Raw genomic sequence first — 13,107 nt, 5'->3', positions numbered from 1 at the left:
AAGCTTGTTAAACCTGAAGGATTCAGGTATGTAATGGTGTGTGACTGCCTTGTTCTGCTACTGCTTGAGCCAAGACTTGAGTATAACACAAAGTAAAATGCGACGAGAGAAAAAAGTTCAAACCCAACCAACTAAAACCCTCAGAAAAAATCCCCAAACCTTGCAGTGTTGATTAATCTTATCAGTGATGTGGGTCAGGCTTGCATATCAGGGTCTTTAAACAACTTACGTTTTAAGCGCTATCTTAAAAGTAAATGTGAATAGAAGAGAGAAAGTTTTAAATCCAAGGCAGCCTGAATTTGCTCTTGGATTTGCAGATAAACTGATTTTATACAGGTAACATCTATCTAGAATGATTTTTCCCCACTATCTTATAGGAGTGCCTCTACAATGAGAGAAACCAGTTCTGTGGACTGGACTCACTGCTCCAGTTGCTGGATATGGGGGTGTGTAATTCTTAGGTTCTTTAACAGACATTTCACTGTGGATCCAACATTCACACTTACAGTTTAGGAAGACAGCTGCTTTCTTTGTGAAAGGTCTCTCTTAATCAATTTATTTCCTCTTTTAAGTTGCTGTTACCCAGAAAAAAAGTTACCCAGAAAAAAATGTCATTGATGTTGAGACAGTTCATCAACAGGAAATTTGGTCAAGGTTTTTATTTGTTTTTATGTTACTTGTATTACAGGAAATGAGTATGTCATTACTAGTGCCTTTCTGTGATTTTCCTACAGTATTTTTGCATTTACAGAATTTGAATGTGAAATTCTTACTAATCTTTAATCAGACTCATGCAGACCAGAAGCCAAAGTTTGCTGAGTGACAATTTTTATGATGTACAAGTCACAAGTGTAGAGATAGGAAGGGAAAAAAACTCTTAAATTCCTATTATTGACCAAGAACGGAGAACTTGGAATGGAGGGCCTGAAGAATGGGTGAAGTCCTGGCTGAGGAGCAAAGAGGTTTTATACTTTTATGCATCAAACCATGCTCTTTAGTTTTTGAACCATTCCCTGTGGGACAGAATTCTTTGTAAAGTAGAAACAAGTTTCCTAGGGCATCCTTTCTGTTCAGGTCCCTTGGGTAAGGAATAGAGAGGGAGTTTCCTTGAGGGTGGGAGGAGGTTTGTGATCACTTGTGATTGAGGACAAACCCTCCCTGCACTGTACTGACTCAGCCCTGTGGTCACATCTTTTCAACAAGACAGGCTCTGATGGGGGGATGTAGAAGTCCTCACATTATCTCACCTGCTTTTCAGTGAGCCAGAGCACTCGTGCTGCAGGCCAGGCTTACAAGGCAGCCAACTGAGTGTGGCAGATGAAAGGCTGGTGCCCATCTGCCCAGCCACATGTACCTGGCTAAAATAAACTCTGTCTCCTGTAATTGTCAACAAGTGCAATTTATTATTGTGGACAAGGCACCCAGGAAAGTGCCTTTTGCTTTCTTTGGGAATTGTGCTCTGCACTGCAGTGCTGTGATTATGCCAGACGTTTTTCTCTGACTGCCTTCCCTTAGCTGTTTTTTGAAATTTCTTTTTTGTCTAAAAGTTTATGCTTCATAAGTGAAGCAGTGGTCTGTGTCTGTTGGAGCTCCTTTAAGCTGCAATGGGTCATCTGGCTGATGGAGTCACAGACTTTGGTTGAGGCACAGGGGAGGCAGGTGGTGGCAGTTGTTATGTAAGAACTGGTACAGCTTGGGCTTGTCTTTGGAGGAAGAAGGTTAGAAACTGACCCTAGGAGATATCAGAGGACAGGCTTTATCCAGGTTCCTAAGACTTCTCCTAGTTCCTCACCTACAGCAAGACAATGTAACTTGCCAGCATTCCCTCAGAACCTGCTAAACTCATTCTGCAGCAACAGGAATGTCAGGCAATAGCTGTACTCTGATTAAACAATGACATTGGGGTTGATTTCATGCACTGCATGTACGAAGCATAATTTAAACTTAAACTAGAAAATACACCACCACTTTTCCATTTGATGTACAAGGTGCCTGATGTGTTTTCTTCTACACAGTTCTAGTCAACAAACAGTAAGCAATTCAATCATTTTCCAAAACCAAAGCTTGATGCAGAATGCTATGCCATGACTGTCATCAGTGAAAGAAATTGAACTTAGCAGTTGCATTCAAGTAAAGAACTAAAAATAAAAAACTGCAGTCATTAATCTACATAGATCTGTTAAAATTTGGATTTTCTTCTTGTGAAATAGTTTGATTTTTCATTGATGGGCTTCTGCAAATGGTAACATAGCACACTGCATGGTGGAACTGCTTGTCCATTCTGGAAGAGGACATACTTTGATGTTAAGTTTATGTTAAGTTGTTGAATTCTTGCATACTACAACAACTCAGATCTTTATAGCAGGATCATAAATGTGCTATCAATTAATTTATTTAAATCAATAAATATTTAATAACTTTTTATTACAGCTCTAAAAAATATAAATCTAGTTTTAATATTCTCAAGTTTGTTTTGAGTTATACAATTATAGGCAAAATACAAAAAATTCTTCTGATAACTGACCCTTAACTGACCCTTTATCCTTTAAGATCTAATTTACACAGAGATTAATGCCCAATTAATAGTATCCTGCTACAGAGATCTTAGCAGTATTTAAACAGAAATAACTGAAAATAAACCTAACAATTTACTATTGGTTGACAAATGGTAGTTCACCATAGAAGGAGCTCTATCCCTGTTTAACAGGTAAGTGTTGGTTACAGTTATGAATAGTTAGGTGAAATGTGAAGGCCCTCTGCAAAGTTTTCATCAAGTTCATCAAGCTCCTTACTGACGTCAAAATCACTGTCACAAACAAACAAATTTGAAGCTGCCTCACAGGTGGGTGAAGTGTCTGGGTGTTCTTCAAATACCACACCACAGAAATCAGACTCTTTCCCAGCACCCAGAATTTCAGCGGTATCTTCTGAGAAGTCCTCCTTGCCCCGTGTCTCCCTTGACCTTTTGCTCCGGGACAGTGATCCACATTTGCTTGGTTTCATTAATGACAAGTCCCTGGTCTCAAGGAATTCTTCATTTTTTGTAGCTTTCCTCAGCCTGTGACCTTTACTGGCAAACTCGAGCTCTTCTGTTGTATCACACTTCTGCCGCTCCAGTGGGCCCGAGGCCTCCTGATCTGCATGTGTTGGCTCAGTGTCGCTGTCCTGGTCGCAGCCAAGGTCTGCTTTCAGCACATCCAGCATCTGGCGCATTTTGCCCTAAGGGGTGGAGGAGGAAAAGGGTGACACTGCTCCAGCCCCATGGCACCTGAGCACCACTCACACAGGGCTTGGCTCTGACAGAAGGAAAGGGAGGCTGCTTGCAATCAAGTGACTAAATGAAACACTGAGTGTCACCAACTGAATTGACTGTTGTCCATTCTTTGTCACAGTACCTGTGACTCCTAATCTGCTGTGATCCATGAGTGAGCAGATCTCATTCATGGAGAGAGAGAGGCTCCCCACTGAGTATTCTGAATATTCTGGTTACCTTTAGCCTCCAATATACCTGTGCCTTTGCCCTGCTCTTTGGAAATGTCACCTAAACCATATGCAGAGACTACTGTAAGGGCAGCACATACCTCATCAAGGCGGTTCTTATTTTCTTCTATATGGCACTTAAACAGTTGCTCCAGAACCCTATAAATAAAAAATCAAATTATTTCACAGGAGGAAAACCAACTTTTAACAGACGTACATAACCTAATGACAGTATGTTTTTATTTCCATTTCTTAGCTGAATGGCACCTCTAAGACTGTTTCAATTCCTCTGTCACAAAGAGGGCTACCTGTAGTCAGCAACCCACTGGACACATGCTCAGCAGGCAGGCTTGGCTTTGGGCAGCACATGGCAATTGTGGGGTGATTTGTTGTACAGCTATGTGTGTGTTTGACCTGGTGTGCCTATGTGCTCCAATCCAGTGGCGATTCTACTGGCATGTTGAAGTATACAAAATCTCTTGGATGCACCATAGTGGCTGCTATACACAAGAATAAATAAAGAGAAGGAATAAAATCCAGAGTCAGTAAAAAGAAAAAAATCCAGAGAAAAATACTCAGTCCTGAGAGCTCTCTTCCATTTCTTAGGCTGAATGAGAAAAAAGATTCTGTAAAGAAAGTGTTCTGTGACAACTAAAGTACACAGTCACTGGAACAGAGTTCTAGAAAGTCAAGTGAATTTAACCTAGCTTACATGCGAAATTATAAAAAAAATGTGTAAGAAGGGTTCTAGTGGAAGAAAAAATTACTGTAAAAGAGCCAGACGTAGACTGCTTTCAAAATTTCTTGAAGATGAATTTTTTTACTTGGTGTATTTAGTATTCTTATTGACAGCCTTGACATAAGAAGAAAAAATTAAGAGCACATAGAATAGCAAAAACAGCTGGGAACATTATCAACCCAAAGCAAGATCAGAATATACGAAATTAGACTGCCTTGAATGCAGATTTTCAAAAACGGTTTAAGATTCTGTACATATATTCTGTGTATGTATAGAAATACTGCAATGGTTTTTTGCATAAATTGAGAGTTCTTTACTAGAAAGAACCAGTATCATATTGAAAATAAAGTTCTGATTTAACAGTTGGTGAACTTGTATCTGCAAGAGAATGTAACCCTTGCAACTCATGTTGAAGACTGAATTCATACTGGAACTGGAAGGACAGAAGGGGGACAAAGGACCTGTTGTGTAAAAGACTAGTAACTCAGTTTATTTAACAAAACAGATGTTGCAGACTAAAATGAGTTCTTAGTATTTTTCCACCTAGGGTTCCAGGTCAGTTTTTAACAGAAGCTTTTATCTCATGGTACATAGCAGCAGATCAAAGTCGATGACCCAAAGGTATTTCCTAGTTCCTCTTTCTTACATAAAGCAAAAAAGAAGAGGAAACAAAACAAAAGCAAGGGCTAACTGTGTATATGTGTGTATAAAGACATTATTACTAATCACTACTTCCCTTACTTATGGAGTCCATGGGTTTCTGACATAGCATTGCAAAATTGGAAACAACTGTAACCTACCTGTTAGAAAATATGCCAAGTCTAAGAATTTCATTTGTTACTTCTTCAATGAAAGTTAAATACAAAAGCTCCTCTTCTCTGCAGGGAGAATAGAAATCCCAATGTTAAATGCTCTACCATAGAAACACATATGACATATTTTAGTAGGTTTAATCACCTTCACTGGAAAAAAGATTTTATAGTTCTTACATCAGCAGTTATGTTTCATAAAAGGTAAGGCTATCATGACAAGCTAAACCTTTTGTTCAATCTGGATAATAAAAAACTGCAAAATATGAGACTGTTAGAAAGGTAGTCATAGTGCTTTGCCTTTATGCTAACTTTCTGCTGGAGAATAAATTAGCAGAGAGATCCCAAGCGAGGGAATCAGTGAATCTTGGCAAGAGTTCAGAACCTGCACTGCCCTCAAGAAAGGGGAGTTAACTGGGAAAAAAGTGAACAATTGCAGTTTCATGCTCTGGGTATAGGCTTCCAAAGGAGCTTCTAGAGAATTTTCTCTGAAAACTGCAGCTGAAAATTGCTGGTCCTAAACGGAAGCTGAAAAGGATATAACTGCTTATTTGCAGCATCCACTCATTTCAACATATCTCCTTGATGGATAAAATCTTAGTGTGAGATGTGACTTTCACCTCTTATCTCTATTTTAGTACCTCCAAAAGAGTTGTTGATGCCAATTACTCTAAATTGGACACTTAAAAAGTCTGGAGTTCTGCTTGAAAGACAACAGGAAAGAAAACCCCAAAAGAAAATATTTCAGTTTCTCTTTCACAACATCTTTCTAAATCTCCCAAAGCATCCAATCAAACTCTACTGAGTCATTCTCCAGTCTTAATAAACAGAAAATAAAAAATGGAATACATTTTGCATGATTTTCATTATATAAAATTTGTTATTGTGCCTAAAGATTATAATTTTGGTTCCCTCTATAGTCAAGGAAGTTACCTACAGCTGGTATTTGAGACCTTTATTATAAGCCTTAAGTTAGGCATACACAAGGCTGTCCTAAAGCACAAAGAATTAAATGACTTTTCCAAGGCCACTTGATGAAGCTTTACAGTGTTTCTGAATATAACTCAAAACTCTACTAATTTTCATCAAATTTCAGTGCAGAAATGTGGTAAGAATGCCTTTTAATTTGGTGCTTCGTTTGCCAATATTTGCTTCAGAGATTACAGACCTAAAAAGAAATGGAAAAAAAACTATAGGCACTGTACAATCTTCTGAAGATAAAATAAATTTTCTTTGTTTTTTGATTCACATAAATTTTTAAAGTATTTTATTTTTCAAATTCATCAGTTTTGAGGAAAGCCTTCTAGTTTGATGTTGTAAATGAGAAGAAAAATGCTTTAAAAGCATACTTACTCAGCATCGTCACTTCTCTCTGGTGAAGACTTCTGAGGACACCATGATGTCTCTCTAATCAGAGGGCAAGAAAAAAAACAACATTCTAAACCCCTTTTATACTACCTTACATGTAATTTTCTTCTGGAGCCATGGAGTGCCATTATATGATGCTCTTTCACAAAAAAACCCACCATAACACCCCTAAACCCTGCTCCAGGAGCAAAATCCCCTGCTGGCACTGAAACCTGAAAGACTTCAAGAGTATTACACCACCTCCCTCGATGCAGTGCTCAGAAGACCTTGGTGCTACTTCAGATGCTATTCAATCTCTGTTATCTGTAAGAATGCTTTTTTAACTCAGAGTACATTTTTTTTCCTTAGATAAAAATGCCTTTGTATGAAAAGGCCAGAGAGCAAATCAGCGAGTCATGCGTGACACTTAGGTCAGCAATGAGGAGAATCAGCTCGGAGCCCTTGGGCTCTGGCCTGATTTCCAGCACTGCTCTTGTATTACAGCTATCCCAGTATCAAGTTTTCAGAAAAAGTTGTGGGAAATGCTCCTGCAATGTAGTATTTAGTTATAGTACTATACAGTCTGTGAACTCAGAGGTGCAGAACTAACAACTGTATTAATGTCTCATCAGTCAATTCTGACAAAAATACTCATATTTTTCAGAGCTCTCTTTCTTAATTGGCTTCCCAGTGGAACTTATCTCAAGAAAAGAATGAATTTTGAAGTTGGAAAAGGCCATTGATATAAAAAACCCAATAAAAGTTCTGTGAGAAGAAGACATGAAGAGAAATGCTAGTGAAGACTAATGGCCTAAGGACCAGCTGTATAGAAAGGAACATTTCAAATATTCCCTCCTGCTGTAAATCAGGCACCTTGGGATGGAGAGTTGAAAATCATCTACTCCTCTCTCAGGCTCATCCAAAGTATATCTTTTATCTTCAGCCTACAACACAGAAACAAAAATCTTTATTATTAGTGCAAATATACAGCAAATTTCACCATTAAAATGAATCTAACAACTCTCTGCAATTAAGCAGCCCTAGAAATTCCATATCTTTTCTGAGAAACTCTGGGTAAACAGACAAATGGGACACCTGCTGCTGGAAAGTCATGTAGCAATTATCTATGGCCTTAACAGATATTTGATAGTGGACTTATAGAAACAATAAAAAAAATAAAATTAAAGACATCTCTTCATGGGTCTCAGTGTTTTTTCTTATAGTTTCCACTTGGTATTCTGAAATTCTCTCTCCTCTATGGAACTGACTCATGTCATGGCAATAGAGAGAAGAACAGCTAAATCAGCTGCTCACTGCTGTGGCAGTGATGAATTGCATTACCCCACAGTGATGGTGGTGGGGAGAGTACTCAGATGACTGACACATGCATCATTACCTTTGATTTGATCTTCTGCTTTTCACCCATAACTTTTCTCACAGGCACTTTGTCTTCAGGTGGAAAGCTACAAAATTTAGAGAGGTATTAGATTCCCAAGTAGACTACTTTCAAAAAATGTAGGATGAGAATAGCAGTGCCACTGTGGAAATGTCTTATTGGCCTCAACAGAATGTAGTAACAAACAGTTCAGAAAATTTCTGCCAGACAGGTGATCCAAAATAATTTTTTAGCTGCATATTAGCAGTGGATAACTGAACTATTCAAAATAATTGTTCAGAATTAAGAATGGAGATGATCCTAAAATTAAAAGTGCACCAGGAAAATAGACAACCCACAGATAGAAAATCTACAGTTGCAATACAGAGCCAAAGATATCATAATTCCAGTCTTAGGAAATTCCTAATTTATTCTATGACAAAACTGGAGTTGGACATGCAGGCATGGAGGGCACAGAAGGGAAAAGACTTCTCTTTACAAGGTAGTATCAGTAGAAACAAAATCAGAACTGTTCAACTTGCTAAGAAGTTCAATGCAAGAGGACACTAATTTTGTTTCAAGTATTTTATACATAGTATATACCTGTATATAATTTAATTTAAAGGTATTTTAAAAAATGAAGAGCTGCAATCAAGAATTAAAAAAAGACGTTTGCATGATGCATTAATTAACAGACTGGAAAGCACGAGACTACAGAGGCAATAGTGGGAACTACTTGCATTCTTATATTGGTTAATTCTTTACAAGACAGAACTATACATCAGAGAGCACAGGGAAGAGAGAAGGAATGATTATTCCCAGCAGATGTGAGATTCCAAAGTTTGAATTTAGTAGCACTTTGTATCCAATCTGTATAAATTAAAACAGTTGTTCCAGAAAGAAGACAGGAAAATATGCCAGTGAAAAAAGGAAAATCACATTCTTTTCTGGCTTTTCCTAAGGTGTATCTAGAATAATTAGTCTAGTTGTAAGTTCTAGTAAGGCATCAGTACAATTATTCTGGTTTTATACAAATGTAATGAGAGCAAAACATCTCGCCTTTATGAAGATGTTATGATAACATCTAAATTCCAGAGCTTCAAAATAAAGCTTCACTCTCTGTACCTGGTCATATCAGTCTGTGTTTGAGCTTCCACAAGCTGTGATTTGCGGTGATTTCTCCTCCTCCTTTGAGCAGGAGTGTAAAACCTGTACTCTGACAGGAAAGGTTTAGCATCTGATATTAGTGTGCGTGGAGTGAAAGGCTTTCGGCTCTTGGTGAAGCATTCAGAGTGCCTCTCTAGAAGGTCCCCGCCCATGGCCTGGGAGTGGTGTCCTTGGCACCCGTGGGAACAACCAACAACGCTGCCAAAACTCTCGATGGAGCGGCTGCGGGGCAGCACAGAGCGCCTGCCCGCTGCCCGTGACACACACACACTGGGGTACGACGCCCCGGCCGCGTTCCGACAGTGTTTCCTGGTGCATTTCCCTGCACCGCAGTGAACCAAGCAATCCTCGCCGTGAGAAGATGCTGCTCCTGATAGGTACTGTGCCTGCCCAGCAGAGGGGGAGACACCATCTGCTTCTGAGAGACTCTAGAAAAAATAAAACAACATTTGATTGCCTTGTAAGTTACCTGCTTTGCTTATGATGGTACTCCCAGATATTACTGGGAGCTATCCAGTTGGAAACTGGGAGTTACCAACTTAGAGCCTCAGTGCTAACAGATTTTAAAACCTAGTCACTGGAAATAAGAGAGTAATAAGGAAATGGTTTACTTCAGTAGCAAAACATTGGTGCTCTGTTACAGAATATTGATGGCTACATCAAACCAAGAGTTTAATCAATAAATTTTTAGATGTCAAGAAATCATTCCACTGAGTCAAATAATTTGGAACAGTTCAAATATTCCCCCCCTGTCCATACTACCTGGGCAAGCTAAGGCAGATATTACCCATAATTATCCCATGCTGAAAAATTCAAGATTATTCCAGAATTGTATTATGACACTGTGACAAAGACAAATAAGACAGAAACACAACTAAATTCCAGTGATACTTTAAGGTGGAGTTTTTGGTTGGTTTGGTCATTTTTTGTTTGTTTTGCTAAATTAGAATGAACAATTAAATAGAAATTTTATTTCCGTCATAGAGTTTTGAAAAACTTGCAATATCAAAGCATAAATACCTGGATAGGTAATTTTACTTTACAATGTGTCTAAAACACCTTATGGAAACAGATGTTGTATGTTATTTTCCCACCTAGGATACAGCCACCCACCGAATATTCTGTCAAATCAGTGAAAATCATGTATGACATTTTACAATCTCCATGGGCAAGCATGCTGCAGAACTGGAAATTAAACCAGAAGCCTATCAGCAAACAAAATTTTGTATAAACCAATTTATTGCATCCACACATATAACTATTTATGAAATTCAACAACTGTGTGATGCAGAAGAGATGACTCCCACTGCGTGTACTCAACTATCTAGCACCACAACTCCCAGAGACAGGGCTTACAGTGCAACAGTGAGAGAGACAAGCTGAGGATAGTGTAATTCTGGAAAATCTCACTGCTGTGCCATGCAATCAGCAAGGCAAAACAACAGCTGAATTATAAAATCTGAGAAAACCCAATTCAAAGCCTACAGCTAACTTTCTAAAATTACTATCATACTTTCATAACACTAGGGCAGTTCATATAGGTCCACATCATCAGCAATAAATTGTTGTAAGATTTTAAGATAATGTATACAAGTAGAGGTGTTTCCAAAGAAGAAAATTAAATTTCTAAGCCATTTGAGGTTTTTAACAAACTTGAAGTTTAGTTCAGATAGGCTAACACAGAAATTAACTTGTCCATGTACCTCCAGGACCTAACAAGAAACAGGAAGACAAGGAGACACCAGTACAGACCATAAGCTCTGCAGTGACAAAAGGAAGAAAAGGAAGATGATTTCCATATGTGTTTCATTCATTTCTACTATACTTCTATCAGCCAAATAAAAACTATTAAGCAGAAGCATTACATTACTGAAGTTACTGAAGGAACATGTGCCCTATGGGAAGCCTGAGAAAGGGTGGATGCAGTATGGTGTGACCTGTACATGTGCTGTGACACATTTATTTATGACATACAACCATAATGCCAATTGAGAAGATTCACAGATTCACCAAGTAGCCTATCCTGATCTCACAATTAAACTATGTGGAAACTACTTTGAGGAAGTAAGACTGAAATACTGATCCAGTGCATTTCCAATAGGGCTGCATTGCCTGAGCACAATATAAACCTTGAGAAAATCCTCAAGAATACTTCACTTTTTGAAAATAATCAGCTGATTAAGATTTGGATTGAAGGCTGGATGTGTGATTTTCCCCACCAGGAAGTGACAAATGGACTGAATGCCAACAAAAGTCACAAAAACAACTGTAAAATAAAGTGCCTGTGGGGATTCTGCAAGATAATCAATACTTGTCCTGAGACTTCTGAAGTCTCCTACTGGGGTGAGCATGGAGAGAAAAAAACCCAATAACCAAAACTAGAATCTTTATACATTTATTGAAAATTTGTGACATTCTAACCTATAAATAGATAGTGTAAGATAGTAATATATTACTAGCAAACCAGTAAGACATAGTGTAGTATATTAACCTATATAATTGGTAGTATAGCTTGTAAATTTTCTATTCTAACATTCAACCCTAAAAAAGGTGTTTTTAAAAATTCTTAGCAATAGACTCTAACTGCATAAATGCTCCAGTTTCTCATAATTCTGCTACTGTTATTGCTTAGAATCTACACTATTTCATTCTTTTTCTTTTCAAACACAATATTTTAAATTAAAGCTGAATTATGATGAATATACATTTTGTAGCATGCAGTAAATGCTATTTACAAGAATATTAAAAATGCAGGTATTTCATTGTGAAAATTAAGTCACAGATCACACTACTATCATACCATATATTTTCTTCATAATTTTCTCTCACATCAGTAGATCTATCTAAATTATTCCAGTATCCCTAAATATCCAGTTGCTGGTGCCTAATGCAAAGAAGTTTTCTTTTACTTAGCTGAGGCAAAATAAGCTCTTCTTGATGGTGTCCCATGTGAGTGAACTGCATTTTACTACTACAGCATAATTAAATGCTGAACTGATAACATGCAGTTACAATGCCAAACAAATGCCTGTGTTAGCAAGCAGAATAATGAGGCTTACCAGTGTGATTGTTTGCATATAAAGTGGTTGCAGTGGTAGCTCAGCACTATAGAAAACAGATAAGACTGGAAAGTTTCAGCATCCACCTATATAGATAAAAACTAATTCCATACCCTTCAGTGTATATTCTAAACAGCTTAATTCTTGTGAATGCTTTACTCTCAGTGACTAAAGCAGTTTCATTGAACTGCAATATAAATTGTATTGTAGAAGCATTTGTCAGCATATGAGGACTGGTTCCCTGCATTATGCAAAATAATTATTAAGAAAAGAAACGAAGTTGTATTAGCCAATTATTTATCTACACCTCATGAAAATGAAATGCTCTGTTCCTCAGAAGCAGTTGAGTTGATACAAAACAAGACAAAATCACAAGGCTGACATGGAAATATCCTAAATTTAAGCAGTCCTTATGTATGAGGAAGCTTAGGGCAGTTATCTTCTTCTCCTTCTCAAATATTTCATAAGTAGAACAGACCAATTAGCTCACTCGTGACTAGAAAGAATTTCAACCCAAAGCTGCATCTGTGCCAGCTGTGAGATGTACTCCTCCAAATACTGAGAAAAGAATGTCTTTCAAAGCCCTTATCCTGAGGCAAAACTTTACCACTCAAACAGGGAGAAGTACACTCCAAGTAGACAAAGAAACAATATCATGAACATGGAACAATGTCACTTCAAAAGATTTTAAGGAGTGTCAGAGAATGCTGTTTGTCTGCAATTTGTCTCTTTTTTAGAAAATTATCCTGTGTTGCAAAAAAAAAACGTAAGCAAGTGTGCTCACTTTCTGCTCTGTTTTCTATTCAAAACATCAGATGTTTAAGTAGAAAACAAAAAAAGACAAAAAACATGCCTACAAATAGGAAGCTTATTAAAATATATTATTAGTTCTATTCTTCAAATAAAATTTTAAAGAAATTCCAGTATAGTAACTGAACTTTAGCTGTTATAACTAATGTAATTTGGAGTAAAAAATCTTGACTTATATCTCGCTTATCAATATATGTTTCTATTCTGTTAATTCAACCAAGTACAATCTGTTTTGAAAGATACAAATCTACTCAATGATACATTTCAGCAACTCCTTAAAAAAGTTTCATAAAGTATGTATTTATGCTTTGATTTCATAGT

At 37.5% G+C, this 13,107-nt stretch overlaps 1 protein-coding gene across 2 annotated transcripts in view; it reads right to left on the bottom strand.

Annotated features, from left to right (window-relative positions):
* Positions 1–644: 644 nt before the first annotated feature.
* The window catches only part of SPATA7 (spermatogenesis associated 7), a 34,249-nt gene continuing 21,786 nt past the window's right edge, over positions 645–13,107 (bottom strand). For both annotated transcript variants that reach the window (XM_077180593.1, XM_077180594.1), the window contains exons 6-12: positions 8,876–9,345; positions 7,772–7,838; positions 7,249–7,319; positions 6,382–6,435; positions 5,020–5,097; positions 3,582–3,639; positions 645–3,219 (exon numbers count right to left, since the gene is read on the bottom strand). In XM_077180593.1, the coding sequence (XP_077036708.1) occupies positions 2,725–3,219; positions 3,582–3,639; positions 5,020–5,097; positions 6,382–6,435; positions 7,249–7,319; positions 7,772–7,838; positions 8,876–9,345 (1,293 nt within the window). In that variant the 3' untranslated portion in view covers positions 645–2,724. The remainder of the gene's footprint in view (positions 3,220–3,581; positions 3,640–5,019; positions 5,098–6,381; positions 6,436–7,248; positions 7,320–7,771; positions 7,839–8,875; positions 9,346–13,107) is intronic.

This window comes from Agelaius phoeniceus, chromosome 6 (genome assembly GCF_051311805.1).
Source record: "Agelaius phoeniceus isolate bAgePho1 chromosome 6, bAgePho1.hap1, whole genome shotgun sequence".
NCBI lineage: Eukaryota > Metazoa > Chordata > Aves > Passeriformes > Icteridae > Agelaius > Agelaius phoeniceus.
This window is presented reverse-complemented; position numbering and strand designations above follow the sequence as displayed.